This window comes from Gopherus evgoodei, unplaced genomic scaffold (assembly GCF_007399415.2).
Source record: "Gopherus evgoodei ecotype Sinaloan lineage unplaced genomic scaffold, rGopEvg1_v1.p scaffold_39_arrow_ctg1, whole genome shotgun sequence".
In the NCBI taxonomy this organism is placed as follows: Eukaryota; Metazoa; Chordata; order Testudines; family Testudinidae; genus Gopherus; species Gopherus evgoodei.
This window is the reverse complement of record NW_022060060.1, coordinates 258,546-276,806: the sequence shown is the minus strand read 5'-3', so window position 1 is coordinate 276,806 and position 18,261 is coordinate 258,546. Positions and strand designations below refer to the sequence as shown.

General features: G+C 49.5%; 1 protein-coding gene and 1 gene segment (V, D, J or C); both read left to right on the top strand.

Moving 5' to 3' along the window:
* Positions 1 to 18,261, top strand: part of LOC115642209 — a 440,558-nt gene that overhangs the window by 420,664 nt on the left and 1,633 nt on the right. Inside the window, exons 9-16 of the mRNA XM_030545694.1 lie at positions 2,672 to 2,774; positions 3,947 to 4,255; positions 5,724 to 6,050; positions 6,360 to 6,680; positions 7,888 to 8,202; positions 13,566 to 13,871; positions 15,515 to 15,814; positions 16,485 to 16,811. Of these exons, the coding sequence (XP_030401554.1) occupies positions 2,672 to 2,774; positions 3,947 to 4,255; positions 5,724 to 6,050; positions 6,360 to 6,680; positions 7,888 to 8,202; positions 13,566 to 13,871; positions 15,515 to 15,814; positions 16,485 to 16,811 (2,308 nt within the window). The remainder of the gene's footprint in view (positions 1 to 2,671; positions 2,775 to 3,946; positions 4,256 to 5,723; positions 6,051 to 6,359; positions 6,681 to 7,887; positions 8,203 to 13,565; positions 13,872 to 15,514; positions 15,815 to 16,484; positions 16,812 to 18,261) is intronic.
* On the top strand, positions 10,078 to 11,305 carry LOC115642348. The segment is given in 2 exon segments: positions 10,078 to 10,505; positions 10,894 to 11,305. Coding segments are annotated over 2 exon segments (411 nt in total).

Genomic DNA, 18,261 nt, shown 5'->3' with positions numbered 1-18,261 from the left:
CGGCTGCCAGAGAAGTACTCAAAATCGAGGCATGTTGCTGCAGAGTCAGAAACGAATAAGTTCAGTGAGCATTTGAGAAGGTTCGTGATGATCTGCTTTGGTTCAAGAAATGTCTGAGGTTTGGGGAGGTGAATAAGCATCTGTGGTGGAAGGCCAGTGTACCAAAGTTGCCCAGGCCCCCGGGTGGGGGAGGTGAAGTACCAATTCCTATTACTTCAATGGAAACCGAAGGGCAGAACCTGTAAATTGTCACAGCTTCATTGACATCAGCATCAGTTCAACTTCTCATTGACTCTCCTGACTAATCACTCCCTGACTTCTTCCAAACATCTCAGGAGCTTGCAATAAAGGGTCTGGCAGGAATGTTAAAAATATTGGGCTTGGAAGGCAGGATGATATTCTGAATGTATTTACAGGGTATCCAGATACAGGGGAGAGCCTTGTGTAGATATGAGAGACAGAGAGAGAGAGAGAGAGAGAGAGAGAGAGAGAGAGAGGATGAATATACTTGTACAAAACTTTCTTCTCTTCCCTGTAGCCACCTTTTCTTTCTTTTAACGTCTCCTGGCAGTTTGTTGTTGTTATACAAAGGGTCTCTTCTCGGCCTTGCTCCTGTGACGGTGGTGAGAAGTAGCTGGGTGGTTCCTCGCACCGTGACTGGCGGTGGAATGTCCACTGCAATTTGATGTGTTTAGAACTGATCAATTGGTGGAGTTTCAGGGCACAAGAAGGGATCGCTGTGATCGGCGTGTCCCCCGGCGGTTCCTGGCCCAAGCCCCCACCTTCTGGTCGAGCAGAGCAGTTAGAAAGAGAGGCCAAAGCTGGCTTTAAGGACTGTGAGTCCTGGAGAGTTCACTACAGTCCAGAAATCAGGACTGCAACCCCCAAAGTATTGTAAAGCTGTGAAATTTCCCCTGGACCTGTCAGTGTCCCAGAGAGGTGGATTGAAGAGGCCAGAGGCCGAGGTGTATAGTTTGAAAGCTCTGTTTGCACAGAAGGGCAGGGACCAGAGGAGAAAGGGCGCGTGTTGGGTTATCTCATCCATCCATGGATCACGGAGGGCTCTTCCCTAGCTTTAACAAACGGTCTTGTCATCAATAAGCCCCTACCGAATTCATGGCCATGAAAACCATGTCATGGACCATGAAATCTGGTCTTCCCCCATGAAATCTGGTCTTTTGTGTGCTTTTATCGTGTACTATACAGACTTCAAAGAGGAGACCAGTGTTTCTCAAATTGGGGGTCCTGGCCCAAAAGGTAGTTGCAGGGGGGGTCACACGGTTATTTTAGGGGGTTGCGATCAGGCCTGCTGACATGGGAGGTGAAGGGAGCAATTGCCAAGGGGCCCGGATGATTTGAAAGGGCCCGGGACGCTGGCCCTGTTGCAGTAGCAGTGGCCGGGAGCCCTGGCTCAGGTCAGCGCCAAAGGAGCCAGGAAGGGGCTGAGGGATCAGCAGAGGGTCCGGTGGGAGACTACTGGCAGGAAGGCGGGAAGCAGGAAACACAATGAACAGAGTCACGGGGCAGAGCTCTGTAGCCTCCGAGGAGAGCTGGGAACCCAGGCTGAACGGTCTTTGTGTGCCCAGCCCAGGAGGGTTTCTCCGGCTGGACCCAGCCCCAGGCTCTGCCGCCCCCGGCCCAACCCGCAGGTACTAGGTGCTGGAGAGACCCAGGGCCAGCGCTGGACGGGCAGGAAAGAGGCACTGCACAAAGGCCCCGGGAGCTGCAGGTCTTGCAGCCCCTGTGGATCTGCTCCCGTGCGGGAACACACCTGGGTGGGGCCGGGACAGTGATGGAGCTACTGCCCTCACGCTGCCTTTGGCTGGGGCAGGCTCTGCCCCGGGGCAGCACAGAGCGAGGGCAGAGCCTGGGGGCGAGGGATCAGAAAGGGACGAGGGGAGGGGAAAGACAGTGTGAAATGGTGGGGGGGTTGAACTATTTCTGTGCAGCCAGGGACGCCCAGGGGCAGCCAAGCTGGTGCTAGCGGGAGGGGAGAGGTAATGAAATCCCCTATTTGCCCACTTCTTTCTCCAAGAGGCAGAAAATTCTCCTCCATTTCTCCCTGATTGTCACTGATGGGTATAAAATCCAGGCCGGTTTCTCTCCTTTCCTCTCATGTCAGTGACCCTTTCTCTCGTCTCCACCTCAGATTGTGCCCCATTTCTCTCTAATTCATCTATGTCAATTAAAATCGCCTCAGGTTTGGGATATTTTCCCATGCATTTGACCTGCAGCAAAGTGTCCTTTGTCAGGTGGGAAACGGTTACCTGAGTCATTCCCAAACGGGAAGGGGGTTGGTGGGTGCAGCCCTGAGACGCGGCTGGCCGTTCTCTGCCAGCAACAAGGCCGGGATGGCCCAGGAAGGCAAAATGGCGGCAAATAGAGACTGCCCAGCCCCAGGTTACCCGCCCCGAGCTGCTGCCTCCCACAGCTGCCCAGTGCAGCTCCCCCCAGCCACTAGCTGCTAGTCACCTGCCTACCCCTGCTGCTGGGGAGCGTTCCTGCTCCATGCCCCTCACGTGCCCTCTTAAAATACCTCCCCAAATGGCTCCCTGCTGCCCATGGAGGCTGGTGGTGTGGAACTATCACTTCACTTTATTAACTGAACTTTCATATGCAGGTCCCCGTCCCCGAAGCCCCGGGCCCTTTTAAATCACCGGGTGGGCCGCAGGGCTCCCGGGCACATGCGGGGTGGTACCGGCGGCAGCGACAGCAGCCAGGCGAGTGTGTGGAAGCCCTGGCCATGCTGGAAGAGTGCGCCGGACCATGTCTATGTGGGCACGGCTTGTGTGTGCGTGGCGTGAACCTCAGCCATCTCCTTCTAGGGGCCCATTGACTGTTCTGCCCTGGAATTACTGTCGGCGGGTCCGGTTATGGTATTGCCAACCTGACTTCAGAGCTGCCTTCAGAGCTGGGTGGCCGGAGGGCAACGACGGTTGGCCAGGTGCACAGGTGCAGTGCCATTCCAGGCCACCCTTATGTCTGTGCTGCCTTCAGAGCTGGGCGGCCGGAGGGCAGCGATGGTTGGCCAGGTGCACAGGTGCAGTGCCATTCCAGGCCACCCTTATGTCTGTGCTCCCTTCAGAGCTGGGTGGCCGGAGGGCGGCGACGGTTGGCCAGGTACACAGGTGCAATGCCACACCAGGCCACTCTTACGTCTGTGCTGCTGCTGGCAGCGGCGCTGCCTTCAGAGCAGGGCTCCTGGCAACAGCCACCGCTCTCCAGCTGCACAGCTCTGACCGCAGCACCACCGTCAGCAACTGCAAAGAAGTCAGGGTAGCAGCACCGCAACCCCCCCACAATAACCTTGTGACACACACACACACCCAACTCCTTTTTGAGTCAAGACCCCTACAATGACAACACCATGAAATTTCAGATTTAAATTGCTGAAATCATGAAAATGATGATTTTTAAAATCCTATGCCCATGAAATTGAGCAAAATGGACTGTGAATTTGGTAGGGCCCTAGTTATAAAATACAGGAAGGGACTCGGGGAACTGGCTTCAATTCCCAGATCTCCCACAGACTCCCTCTGTCACCTTGGGGAAGCCACGTCACCTCTCCATGTCTCAGTTTCCCCATCTGTTCAATGAGGGTAATGATTCTCACTTCACACCGGAGAGCTGAGATGGGCTGGACTCAGGTTGTGAGGTGCTTGGGGAATATTTCAACCTTGCAAAGGACCAGAGTCTCCACTCAGCATCACTCGCACAAAGCAGAGCTATTCCAGTGCAGTTGCTCCAGGTTTACACTGGAACGGCCGAGGTCAGAATCCCATTTCTCATGTTTTTCGCCCGTCGCTAGGACACCACTGCACAATGGGAAGTTAAAGGCAGAGAGAAGGTCAGTGACAGGCCCAAGGTCCCACAGCAGCTGGGAACAGAACCTGAGTCCTCTTCCCCCTTTTTGATGGTTTCTCTTGTATTCTCTTTATTTTTTCAGGGAACCCCACAGCCCCCTCCGTCTTCCCCCTGGTTCCCTGCTGCACCAAGACTGACAATGCTCCCCCGGACACAAGCTTGGCCTGCCTTGTAACGGGTTATTTCCCATCACCAGTGGAGATCAAGTGGAATTCGGGCAAAGTGACCCAGGGGGTCACAACTTTCCCAGAGGTGACAGTGAGCAACGGGCGCTTCGCCCAGAGCAGCCTGCTGATCATCCCTGCCAGGCCCCGGCAGGGCGACACCTACCAGTGCGATGTGACACATCAAGGGACAGCAACGACCGAGTCGAAGAAGTTCCCTCAGGAGTGTAAGACACGCGGCAGGGGAGGGTGGGACAGCCAGGCTGAGCTTTTCAAAGCGCCTAAAGGGTCTGGGAGCCAGTGAATCTTAATCCACATCCCGCAGGCGCCTTTGGAAAAACCTCAGCCTGAAAGTCTGGGGAAAGTTTGGCCCAGTGTTGAAACACACTGAGCCCTGGTGCTTTGTCACTGCAGATCTCCTGCCCCCAGCGCCCCCTCCATCAACCCCTGAACAAGGGAAACCTTAGGGTGAAAGGCGCCTGGGGCAGAGACCTACGTTCCACTAAGGGGGGGATCTTTCAGTCCTGCCTAAAGGATTTAGGCACCTGGTTCCCATGGGAATTTGGCATGCGAATCCCTTAGGCACATGGGAAATCTGAGACCCGCAGCTGGGCTGAAATGGCACCTAAGCCGCATGCTGGCCCCTCTGCACAGGGGAAATCTTCGGCTCACTGCCTTTCACCCTCACCCTCACCCATTCCAACCCAACCGCCTCCCACTGGGGAAGGCAGAACAAAGCCCATTCGCTGCATCCAAAGTCCAAAGCCTCAAAGCAAAACCAGTGCAACTCTGAGCCCAGGGTCCCAGCCACCAGAGCCCCCCAGCGTTCAGCCAGCTGCATGGGGAGCCCCCCCCTTTCCCACTAGGCCACCTTCCCTGCATGGTTCCTAGGCCTCCTGCCTGTCCACGTCTCGAGATTCCCCCTCAGGCGCTTTCCTCAGCACTGAGCCAGAAGCTTTCCCTGATATAGACAGCAGCAAGCAGCCCCATGTGACTACAATTCCCAGCAACCACTGGCCTTAAAGGGGCTATACCCCCTTACGAGCTAGCACTGGTTACACCTTTGTCATGGAGCGGGGTGTGTTCCTTGCACTCTGGCTGTTCTGAGGCATATTTTGAAATGGATACAAGCCCAGAGCCACAACCCTAGGCATTCTGGGGTCTGAACTTCAACGGGTATAAATCAACTGATCTCCTCTGAAGTCAGTGGCACTGAGCTGACTTACATCAGCTGAGAATTTGACCCTTTATCCGTAGTCAGACACAGTCAGTCCTCTCCCAGGTTTTCTTCTGATGCCATGTCATGCTGTACAGCGCCATGGTCCCCCTTAAATAGGGGACATTAATTGAGGGAAACATGTTCAAATAAACAAACACAGCTCAAGTTCCAGCTTTGTCCCAGCTGTTTACCAGGGAGAACACACTCCATGCAGCACGTGCAGGAAGAATGCCTGGAGGCTTTTAACATTTGCCTAGAATATTTAAGGGCCCTGTTCCCATTTGTTTTAATCCCTTACAGGACTGTGAAAAATCTCAGCCTTGGAGGCTGATTAAAGTACTCAGTGTAAATGTACCACAACAAGGCTGGTGTTACTCGTGCTGAGAGGACTGTAGAGTTATCTCTCTCTCTGGAAGGGGGCTGGGGATCTACAGAGAGTGACACTGGACTGTGTTTTCCCCTCTCTCTGCTCTCAGGGTGTGGTTTGACAAAGCCACCCGAGGTTCACCTCCTGGTGCCCACCTGCGAGGAGAGCTCCACGGAGAGCCAGCTGGAGCTGGTTTGCCTCCTCCTGAGCTTCAAACCCAACAAAGCCAACGTGAAATGGCTGGTGAATGGAAAGGAGAGCAGCCCCCCCACCCCGGCCTTTTCCTTTGCAATGGGCACAGATGGTTTCTACATGGGGCAGAGCCGCATGAACGTCACCAAGCAGAGCTGGGAGAAGGGGGACGTCTACACCTGCCAAGTGACCCACCCAGCAGTGGGAGCAGAGCTCTCCATGCACAACACCAGCAAGTGCTTGGGTGAGGGGCTGGGCCCGTGCATGGCGGGGAGGTGCGGTGGAGAGTTACTGAGAAACCAGCCCTGCCTAAGGGTAGGTGGGACTTCACCTAGACCCCAATGTGATGGAAGACATAGGAGTGCCATAGAGAAACTGGTGCTATAGGTGGATGGGAAGAGAAAGAGATACCAGGGCTGGCTGGATGGGAGGGACACTAGGAGTGTTCTGCTGGAGATGGAGGGATAGATTAGATTAAATTAGATTTCAATCATCTTTTTCTGCCTTTCCACATTATTTGAACTGGTCAATGACATCTCTTTGCATTTCTCAGCCTGCCTCAGAAGCTCACTTGACCCAACCATCTACTTAACCAAACCCTCCTATGAAGACGTCATCAAAAATTCTGGTCATGTTACCTGTCTAGTTCTGGGCTATGACTTAGCAGCCAGCAGAATCGCATGGAAAGTGAATGGGCAAGTCAGCTCTGCGGCAAAGACAGAACCCCCCAAGAAGAACAGCAACGGGACCACCAGCCTGCTCAGTTCTCACCCTGTGTCGCTGGCACAATGGGGACAAGGCACCCAATTTACCTGCAAAGTGACCACACCCTGTTCTGGAGAACTAACGCAGGACATAACCATGAGCAATACAGGTGAGGAGCCTTGGCATCTCAAAGGGAAAGGCAAACTCCAGTCACTGTGAATTGGAATTAGAGGGTAAAACTCACCCCACACACGTCCTAAGCAGCCTTTATGTCCCAGTTAATCCCCCAAATAGGACTTTAGCGGAGCCTAGGCCCTCAGCACAGGACTGTGTTTCAGCCGTAATTAATATTTCCCCTGTGAATCTCTCATTCAGGGGATCACCATTAATATCCAGTGAGAGGTTTTCCCAGTACTCACTGTCTTCTTATCACTGAATTCCAGCTCCTCCAAGAATTTCTTTCCCTCATCTCCCTGGGAAACAGGGATGTGGCCTGTTAGGGACTCAGTGTCCTATTTGTGACTCTGATCTGATGTGCATATGTACTTCTTACCTCTGGAAATCACGCTGGTGTTTGTCGACCACCATCAGGCCTTTCAGGGATGTTTCTGGTGAGAATCTCTCAGAGTGTCCAGTGAAGTTAAATGCCCAAATCCCATTGAAATACCCAAGGTCTCAAATCCCTTAGCCAGCCTTTGAAAATCTCAATTGTGTTGAATTTTGCTGTGAGTGTTTGAAGGAGGGAAGACGCTCCATCGGAGTGAGAAATTGGGTTGGTGACTGAATGTCATGATGATGCATGGTGGAGACTTGGGGTGAAGAAGCGATAGTGTGTTCAAGGTTTGGGGTGAGGGTTCAGTATTGGGATGCAGAAATAGCTCAAAGCCCTGTGTCTATTTCCATTACTGAAAAACCAAGCTGAGGATAAAGATTGGGAGGATGATGAAGATGATGTCAATAACAATGAAGAAGGAAATTAAGATGTTGAAGGAAAAAAAGAGAAAGAACGTTATAATGCTGGAGAAGATGAAGATAAAGAGGAAGGAAGTGATTATGAAGACAATGGTGGTAAAGAAGATGAATATGATGACGGTGATGCAGACCAAGAAGAGATGATGTTAAGTTGTTTCCATTTAAGGATGAGGGGAAAGCTCAGGACTTCATTTGAATGTTTGGGTGAAGGTCCAGGCTCTCTGAGTTTCAAGGGAGATGATGCTCAGTGGTTGGGTTTTTATTTTGCCTGGTCTAGCTTCACACATACCCTGAACAACCCTCCCTGGCCCCTTCACACAGTGATAGCTGCTGGAGCTAAGTCCTTAACTTAGACATCCAAAGCAAGTCTTATTCTTCTCTTACCCCTCTTCCTTTTCATTTAGGCATCAGGAAGAAGGAGCCCTCAGTCACCATCTCCCGAGCCTACCACGAAGACATCTCCGGGAATAGAGTCTCCTTGACTCTCATCTGTGAAGCTAGCGGCTTTTACCCAGCAGAGATCAGCATCTCATGGTTGAAGAACAACTCCCCAGAACTCAAGTCGAGTTACAATAATGGCCCTGTGTCAGGAAGTGGCACTTTCTCTGCCTACAGCATCCTGAAGGTTGACAAAAGTGTAGGAGCAGTAAATTACACCTGCGTGGTGCATCACCCAGCCATGGAAGAGCCCAAGAAGGTTGTGGAAAAGGTGTCCCTCGGTAAGTGGATTCTCAGGGGCAGGTGTTAATTTGGGGATGTCCACACACTTTCTTACCCCAACCAATGGCATGAACAGCTGCATGACTCCATGTGAGCCCTGGTGAGGAAGGTGGCAATGAAGGATTTCTATCTCCATTATGGTGCCATATTTGGTGAAACAAGAACTGCATGATTTATTGCAACCCGAGCTGGGTAGGGAATGTCCCCTCCACTCCAGGGCAGGAAATTTCCATTTTCCTCCAAGGCATTATCCAGTCTGAAATTCTCCAAGCAATGGGAATCCCAACTCACCCCGTGAGTAGTTGATTCCACAGCCTCACGGACCCCATCACCAGTAAAGGAAGTGCAGGAAAACTGTCCTAATTGCAAGAGAGAATTTCAGGGCAGGAGCAGAATGTAATCTCATTGGGCTGTGATTTGCCCAAGACATTGGGATGGACACTCTTGCTCTTGGGGAAAGTTCACAGAGGTCTTTCATGGCTGGGAGGTGGTTCACAGAAAAATTTCTTTCCTTCTTAACCATGGATCCCCCTAGGAGTTGTTTGCTTCACAGTTAGACATGGATTCTCATGGTGGAAGATTCACAATTTTGTCCTTATGGTCCCTTCTTATTCCTCCAATTTGTTGTTGGCATATTGGAAATGCCTTCATGGATCTGCAGCCATGACAGACACCCAATTAAAATCTGTGCTCAAGGGAAATGTGAGCTGGAGTGGAGCAGATTCTGTATCAGATTCAGAAGCTGATGAGTGCATGCAAGCACAGGAAAGAAACCCCTCAGCTCCATTGCCCCACTGTGGGGCTTGGGCATCCATGTGAAGGTGGAATCTCAACTCCTGCAGCATCTACTTTACAATGCTAATCTCAACAATGTTCGATAGAGCAGACATCAGCCTCTAGGCTGCACTTCAAAGGCAGCAACTCCAAATGCCCCACACAACTGAATGGAGATGCTTCCATTCAACTCAGTAGGTCCACACACCCGTGCACATTTTGGATTTGTTGGTGACTGTGCCACTCCAGGAACCTGCGTGAGTTTCTCTCTTGCCCACTTTCCTTGATGCTCCTGCATGTTGCCTCATGAAGACAACCCCTTCTTTTCTGTCGCAAACCCTCCTGAGGGACTGCTGTCACTCCATGCAGGTAAGTCAGCCCTTTCCTACTTTGTCTATATATATCTACTTGATTTTCCCTTTTGAGCAGCCTGGCTGCTATCAGATTATGCTCTGGTTTCTTTGCAGCCTCGACCAATCTACAAAGACCCACGGTTGAACTCCTGCAGTCCATAGACCTGGAGAAGAAAATTGTGACATTGAAGTGTATTGCGTATGACCACAGGCCCAAAGGAGCGACAATCAAGAGGCAAGGAAAACCACACCTTGAAAGTGAGTGAAGGATGGAGGATGGTCCATACAGAGCTAGCCACCACTTTGAAACAACTATGGACAAATGGGAAGAGGCAAGTTACAGTCCTGAGGAGCAGCATACAGAGCCAGAGCAAAAGGTGACCAAGAAGACCATCAGCAAAGGTGAACTATAGAATGATCTACTGTAGCAGCAATATTTATTTTCCTGGCAATGTGATAAAGGCCTAAATGTACCAGCTGGCTTATTCAGAGCATCAGGGAGAGATGATACAGGAACGGACGGACCAATCATGGATGGGATGTTGGGGTGTTGCGCTACATATCCACATAGTCTTACACATATGGCAGCGAGGCTCGGATACCAAACTAAACACGCTAATGGGTTCGTTCCAGCATGGCAATTTTTCTTTCATCTGGAGTAGAAGGGGATGGGAATCATTGGATGGATGGATGGATGGATGGATGGATGGATGGATGGATGGATGGATGGATGGAGAGAAAGAGAGAGATGAGCTGTGTGGGGGTAGATAGCTAGAGAGATGGACAGACAGACAGATCAATGATTCTGGAGGGTTTCTGTCAGCACCCCCTTGTGACTCTGTTTCTCCCTGAAGCCTGGATGCTCCCCAGTGCCCCCACAGTGACACTTCACATCCTGCCCCCCTGCCCAAGCCCAGGAGCAAGTGACACTGTCACCTTGCTCTGTTCCACCAGCGGCTACTACCCCGGGGGCCTGCAGCTGACCTGGCAGGCAGGTGGGAAGGAGAGAGAGGGCACCCAGCTCAGACTCCTCCAGGGGAAAGATGGAAGATTCAGCTCCTTCAGCAACCTGACGATGTCCCAGGCAGAGTGGGACGAGCCGGGGGAGTACAGCTGCCATGTGACCCACCCTTGGACCGGTAGCCCCCAGCTCAGTACTATCAGCAAGTGTGCAGGTGAGTCAGCTCCCCTAATGCTCCCTTGGCCCCTTGCCTTCCCCCTACCTCCTCCCCCTCCACTCCCTGACCCCATTTCCCCTTCTTGCTCCCCCACTCCCTCATCTCTGCAGCCCCCTCTACTCTCCACCCTGATCCCCCCATCCCTTCCCACTTTGCACCCCCTACCCCATCTGGATCAGGCCTGGTCTACCTTTCCCTGCTCCACAAACCCCTCACTGCTCCCCCTGGCATCCCTGTCCCCCTGACGCTGCCCTGCTTCTGCTCTGCACCCCTCACCCTACCCCGAGCAGCTTCCTCAACCTCTATCCCATCCCATCCCTCCCTGCAGCCTCTCCCCACTGCCACACCATGTGAAAGACATATCTACCTTTCTTCTCCACTCCAGCCTGTCAGGGGAGCATCCCCCTGCCCAACCTGTAGCTCCTCAAGCCATCCCTGCAAGCCTTGCTCACTCGAGGCAAAGCCCTCCTGACTTGCCTGGCAGTGGGCTATGACCTGGGCCAAGCAAAACTCACCAGGGAGCTGGACAGTGCCATCTGGACTGCAAGTGCACCGTGGGAGAAGCCAAAAAACACAGCAACCATACCCAGAGTCTCCTGAGCCACCTAGCCATCCCCAGGGAAACCTGGGCCTCTGGGAGCAGCATTCTCTGTAGAGTGACTCATCCCTGCTCGCTGTTCCAGGGCATGGAGAAGACCATCCAGAAGCTCAGGGGTGAGAGAAGGAGAAGAGACTCAAACAATAATCAGTGACTTTGCCTAATGCTTTATAGGGGGTAGGGACCTGGACACCTCCCACTCCTTACTGAAATACAGCCACCTTCAGAAAGGGGTCTGGTACCATAAGGCCCAGAGAGAGAGAGATGCAATCATGGATGGGCGGATGGATGTGGATGGATGGATGGATGGATGGATGTTTATGGAGATAAACAGAGAAGAGGAAGAACAGATAGGTAGATGACAACCAATAGGAAAGGATAGCGAGAGAGAGTCCAACACCCCAAATCCTGTAGCACAGCACTCTCTAGTACAGAGCTGGCAAATAAGCCATCTAATGTCCCCTACTTGGATCTGGATCAGAGATGGGACCCCCAAGAGGGGAAAGACCCCATGTCTCATTCCCTACCCCTGAGCCAGCCAATTCCCTGCCCTGAGGCTGATCAGAGCCACCTAGAGGGGAGATGTCCATATCCAATTCCCCAACTCCATTGACTTCAGGGTTTCAAGTCATTCTTGATAAATTCACATTGCGCTTCCCCTCCATACAGGTGCCAGCATAGCCAAGGCTCCTTCTATATCCCTCCTTCTCCCATCGCCAGTACGACCCAGCCCCAATGCTGAGGTATGGCTTACCTGAGAGGTCTCTGGTTTCTTCCCATCCGAATTGCTCATCGAATGGAAAAGGGACAACCACAGCATCGAGCCCTCTGGATACATTACTCTGCCCTCAGTGGCTGAAGAGAGGAATTCCCAAAGCTACCTGAAAAACCCAGGGTCTCAGTGGGAAAGTGGGGTTGTATATACCTGCATGATAGGGCATGATTTCTTGCCGTCTATGCACTGCACCAGCAGGACTGTGTTAGGTGAGTCTAGATGCCAGAAAGAATTCCCTAGCAGTGGAAGAGTTGGTGAGCTCTGCAAGTCTGTGGAACCATTTTCCCTAAGGGAAGGGAGAACCCATTTCTCAGGCTTTCTAAAACTAGGACTGGGTGCCCCCTCTGGGGAAATCAACTAGAAGGAACAATTCAATAATGACTTTTATCACAGTCTGATGATACTGTGGAGGGATATGAGGGCGCAGTATTGTGATCTAGTGATTTCTTGTCATGATATGGTGATGTCTAGCGTCACAACCCTGCATTGTGGTGTTGCTATGTGATGTAGCTGTGTTGCGACATGGTGGCTTTATGGCACAGAGTAATTGCACACCAGCATGGCATGCTTTATGCTGCATGGAAACGTGACACACTATCAGGACACACTTTGTCATGACGTGTTGTTATTATGTCACAGTTAGATCTTACTTTGTCACTTCATGATATTTTGTCATGACATTGCTATTTTTTCATTATGTAGTGATACATAGACATGAGTTGTGATGTCTTTTCGTCATGGGATGGTGTCTCACCACGACTTGGTGGTAATTTCTGGTGATTTATTGTATACTGCACTATAGTGATATGTTGATTTTTCTTTGTTGTATGATGTCTTCTCAAGAGATGCTGATATTTTGGCCTGCTAGGATTATACTTTTGTTAATGTTTTGCTGTAACCTGACAGTGTTCTGTCATGACCGTGGTTATTCAGGATGCCATGACCTGTTGTCTTGATGCTGTGTTGTGAAATGTTGACATCTGGCTGTGACAAAATAAAGAAGAGCCAGGATGCACTGATGCTGCATCTCAACATGATGCAGTTGTATCATGGAACAGTGTTTGTACTGCATCGCAGCATGGCATGAATGCACCTTGATTCAGTATTTGCACTGCCTCTTGATACAATATGATGGAAAAATTGTGTCACGGTTTACTTATGTGTGTTGGCACAGCAACTCAACACCATGCAGTTGCTTCATGACATAGTGTTTGCATCACACCTTGGCATGACCTAGTTGCATAGCAGCATCTGCATTGTAGCATGACCTGAGACAGTTCTCTTGCCACCACCTATGGTTTGCATTGCATCATAGCATGATACCATTGTGTCACGACTCAGCATTTGCGTTGCAACATGACATGATGCAATTGGGTGTGACTATGGAGCATTTGTATTGCAACCTAAGTATCACCACATTATTATGATAATCCCCCAAAGCCATAGGGCAGCATGGTCTGCACTTTCAGCGTTTGCATCTGAAGAGCTTGGTGGTTAGATATTTCCACTGAAGCTAAATCCTTCACCATCCTGGCCTTTTCCTTCTACACAACACCCACATTTCTAGGTGTAACTAGAGCTTACCTTCTCTTCAGCTTTCTAGCTTCCCCAACACCTTCAGCATCCTCCCCCCCCTGCTTCTGCATGAACTAAATTGCAACAAAAAGCCACCCCTTTGTTTCAGATTTCCTGGAGACATCTCCCCCAACAGTCACAGTCTTCCACACACCAGACATAGGTGGGCATGAGAATCTGACCTGCTTTGCCACTGGCTTCTACCCAAAGCACCTAGACATGCAATGGACTGTCAACAATCAGCAGCTCAGCTGCAGCTTTCCCTCCTCTCCGACGGCCCTGGGCGATGGGAGGTTCCAGCAGAGCTGTCAGCTGGTGTTCAGAGCGGCTGAGAGGAGCACGCTGAAGCCCTACACCTGCACTGTGACCCATAGCTCCACTAAGATGATCCTGAAGACGGTGCTGCACTCTACTGGTAAGCACTGAGCAGGATTTAGCTCCACAGGCTGAGACAGTCCATGCTCCCTAGGGGATTGAGGTGACATTTATGGAAGTTGTGTGTCCAAAATCTCTTCCTCCTTCTTGGGTGTCTTTTCTCTGGCCACAGCTTCCTGTCATTATCCCCTTTTCAACAATGCCCAGACTCATGTTCATGAAGGCTGCCCCTTTTTCAACTTTCATCTCATTTCTTCCTTTAGGTCTAGGAATATTCCCCTAATTTTTCCATATGCATGTCATCGACAAAGATTGTTTGTCAGTTCTCAGTCATGAATTGTCCAGCATCAGCAGTCATCTTGCAATTATCATCCGTCAGTACTCTTATGTCAGGTCTCACTTACCAAAAGTCGATTCTCGATTATCAATCATTGAATTGATGAAAATCAATTCTCAGTCATCATTTATCAATTCTTAGTTATGAATTGCCAAGTATTAAAAGTCCATTCTCAGTTATCATCTATCAGATCTTAGCTATTAGTTGTTGGATAGCAAAGTCAATTCTCAATGATCAGCCTTCACTTCTCAGTTTCAGAGAAGACCACAAGAATGATTAAAGAATTAGTGATGTTTATTCTATTTATCTTGACAAGAGAAGGTTAATGGGTAGGGCTCTACCAAATTCAGTCCATCTTTGTAAATTTCACCATCATAGAATTTTTAAAATCTTAAATTTTGAGGTTTCAAATATTTAAACCTTAAATTTCATGCTGTTGTAACAAAGGATGAATATGTATTTAAAAACAGCAAAACATAACCACGTAAAGCCCTTAAGTGAGCATTTCTCAAACTTGGGGTCCCAACCCAAGAGGCGTTCACAGGATTGCTTCTGCCCTTCCTTCAGAGCTGGGCAGCCAGAAAGCAGCTGTCCAGACGCCCAGCTCTGAAGGCAAGGCCGAAGTAAGAGTGGCAATACCTCAACCCCCCTACAATAGCTTTGCAGTCTCTTTTGGGTCAGGATCCCTAGTTTGAGAAGCACTATGTACTTTTCTATACTTTTACCCTAGAGTATAGTGTAGGTAAAAGTACACAAAAGACCAGATTTCACGGGGGAGACCAGATTTCATGGTCTGAGATGTATTTTTCACAGCCATGAATTTTGTAGGGCCCTATTAATGGGTGACTTAATCACAATTCATAAATAGCTACAGATGGAAAAAATTGATAATAGAGGGCTCTAAATTTAGTAGACAAAGGTAGAGCAAAATCAAAATGGCTGGAAGTTGAAGCTAGACAAATTCAGACTGGAAATAAGGTGCACATTGTGAGTAATTAAGCATCGGAAAAAGTTACCCATAGGATATGGATTCTCCATGACTGGCAATTTTTAGATCAAAACAGGATGTTTTTCGAAATGATCTACTCTAGTTCATGCAGCGAGTAGCTCAGGGAAGTTCTCTGGCCAGTGTTATGCCAGAGGTCAGACTAGATGATCACAGTGGTCCCTTCTGGCCTTATATCTATGAATCTATGAATGTGTGACACACCAGGCCAGCAGAAGCTGAGCAGCTCAGAAAGACATGCCCTAGGCTCTAAACTTTAAGGACCCATAATCCGAAAATCCCCCAGTGACTGGACAGGTAGCGTTATGTGTGACCACGTCCTCGATGATTGACTCCACAGGCTGCCGGGAACCAGCATTGCCATCTGCCTACATCCAGCCCCCATCTTTGAAAGAGCTTTTCATGAACAAGTCAGCTTCTGTGATGTGCAAGACCTCCCTGGCCAATGCCAGTATCAACTGGACAATGGACGGTGAGCTGGTGGACCTGGGAGCCGTGAGGATGGAGCAACTCAACGGCAGCACCTGGCTGCAAAGTTGGCTGCAGGTCAACCTGAGTGAATGGAACTCCACCGAGACGGTCAGATGCCAGATCAAGAGTGACCTGGCGGAGAATGTGCTGGGCATCAGCCCAAAGAATGGTGAGGACTTAGGGGAAAGGTCCTCTGTCCTGACCATCCCAGAAGGACCCTGGATTAACTGGAGCTATCCAAAGTCACACAGGAGACTAGCCCATGGGAACGTTCACTTAGCTGGGATGGACTGTAGGGTTAGGGTTAAAGTTAGGACACTAGCTAGGAATAGATTTTAAGGTTAGGGCTAATTTTAGAGGGCAAGATGGGGATGGACTGTCAGGGAGAGCCCTGCACCTGCTGGGGAATGGACTGTAGGTTTAGGGTTGGTGATAAGGAACTAGATAGGGATAGATTGTAGGCTTAAACACTGTAATTCCTAAGTTCCTTTGTGCATCCAGGCCTCAGATACTGCAGTGATGGGTGCCAATATTAGATAGATAGATAGATAGATAGATAGATAGATAGATAGATAGATAGATAGATAGATAGATAGATAGATAGATAGATAGATAGATAGATAGATAGATAGATATGGGTGAACAGGAGAGAGAAGGAGTGCTATCATCCAATAATGGATACTAAATTAGCCTTGAATTGATCCCCTTATCTGGTAAGCACTTTCTTAGTGCCTTGGAATCAAAGCCACCTTGAATGACTTTGTTGACCCATGATACTTTATATTCAATTATGCCGTTCTTGTGCTCTCTCTCCCCACCACACTCCTCCAATGCTGCAGGTTCCTTGAAGGCTCCAACCATCTACCTTCTGTCCCCATCCTCAGAGGAAATCTGCCGCAACCAAAACCTCACTCTTCACTGCGCCGTCAAAGACTTCTACCCTGGTGAGGTCTCCATCTGGTGGCAGGAGAAGACAGCCCAGACGGAGGTCGACATCCTGGCCGATGACGAGAACCACAACTGTGACCATAACAGCCAGCAGTGCTCAGTGATCAGCAAGCTTGAGGTGTCCAGGAGCAGATGGATTCTGGGGACTTCCTACAGCTGTCTAGTCGCCCACCTCTCCTCTGAAGGGATTATAGCAAGAAGTGTCAATGTTCAGACTGGTAAAACACACCTTAGCTGCTTCATTCGTGCCCCAAAATCCACTCTGCACCTCAACCTAAAGATTCCTCTGTTGGCTGCCCCCCACACCTTCCAATCTGGCCTCTGCTTGTTCCCTATGTCTGTTTCCTTTGACTCAGTCCAGATGAAGACATCATTCACCTGCCTTCTTTGTGTACATTCCACAAGCCTATTAAAGCACTAACCCAACTACACCTATGGGGAATTTTGCTCTTATCTGTGGTCTCCTACCTCTTCTCCTGCAAGTATCTGGAGGACATGATGCAAAAGGATGGAGAGGAATTTATTTATTATTATTATTATTATTATTATTATTATTATTATTATTATTATTATTATTATTATTATTATTATTATTGAAATGTCTAGAGGTGCCTGTCACAAACTGAGGCCATGTTGTGTCAGTTACACTATACACACCTATCATCAATAGCCTAGTCAAGGGTAAACCCAGGTAAACTGAGTTTACTCCCTTCTCACTTGGGGAATATGGAGTTTAGGTTAGGTTAGTTTACTCATTTCGGTGTTTACCACTACACCACTGCCTACTCTCAGGACCAGATTTTCAAAGGTATTTCAGTGCCTAACTCCCACTGATTTCAAAGACCTTTGAGGACCCGGGTCTAGGTGAGTAGGCAGCTAACTCCACTTGAAATGAATCTATTTCTTTAAGCACCTAATTATATTTAAGACCCTAGCCCTTATTTTTAAGCAGATTTTCAAAGATGTCTTGGATATATGGATACCCAATTACCATTCATTATGAGGATTGGACATCCAAGGACATTAGAAAAGTTTGAAAATCCCACACTAATGGGATAACTAAAGGAAGAAGGATTTGCTTGTGGTAAAGTCATTGGGCTGGGACTCCTGGGTTCTTTTCCTCTCTCTGCCACAGCGTTGCCTTTGGGACATTGGGCAAGTTATTTATGGACTGGGTTTCAGACGTTTGCAGCTCCATTCAAAGCCATTAGAAGCTGCAGGGGCTTCGGCAAGTCCGCATTCTCCATGTGTCTAGAATTCCTACATCAAGGAATAGTTGTGAGGCACTCACACACAAGAGTGATGCAGGAGGTCAGGTTAGATTATCATAATGGGTCCTTCTGGTCATAGAATCTACGGGAATAGATAGATAGATATACTCATTTAGACTCTAGATAGGTAGCAGTTATTATATCAGAGCAGGCAACTGGTCCATCTAACCTGGTATCCCATCATTCACCCATGAAGTCTTGTATACTGCCTTGATGGGAGACTTATAAGTAGAGGACAGTAAAGTTGGGGGAGGGTGGAATAATGAACAGAGGTTGGGAACATTCGCTAGAACCAATTGGGGAGATCTCTGAAGCTGTGGAATCATCTTCCCAGGGGGATACACCCTATTCCCTAGAGGTATCTGGGGTCTGCAGAGTCACCTCTACATGGGGAAGG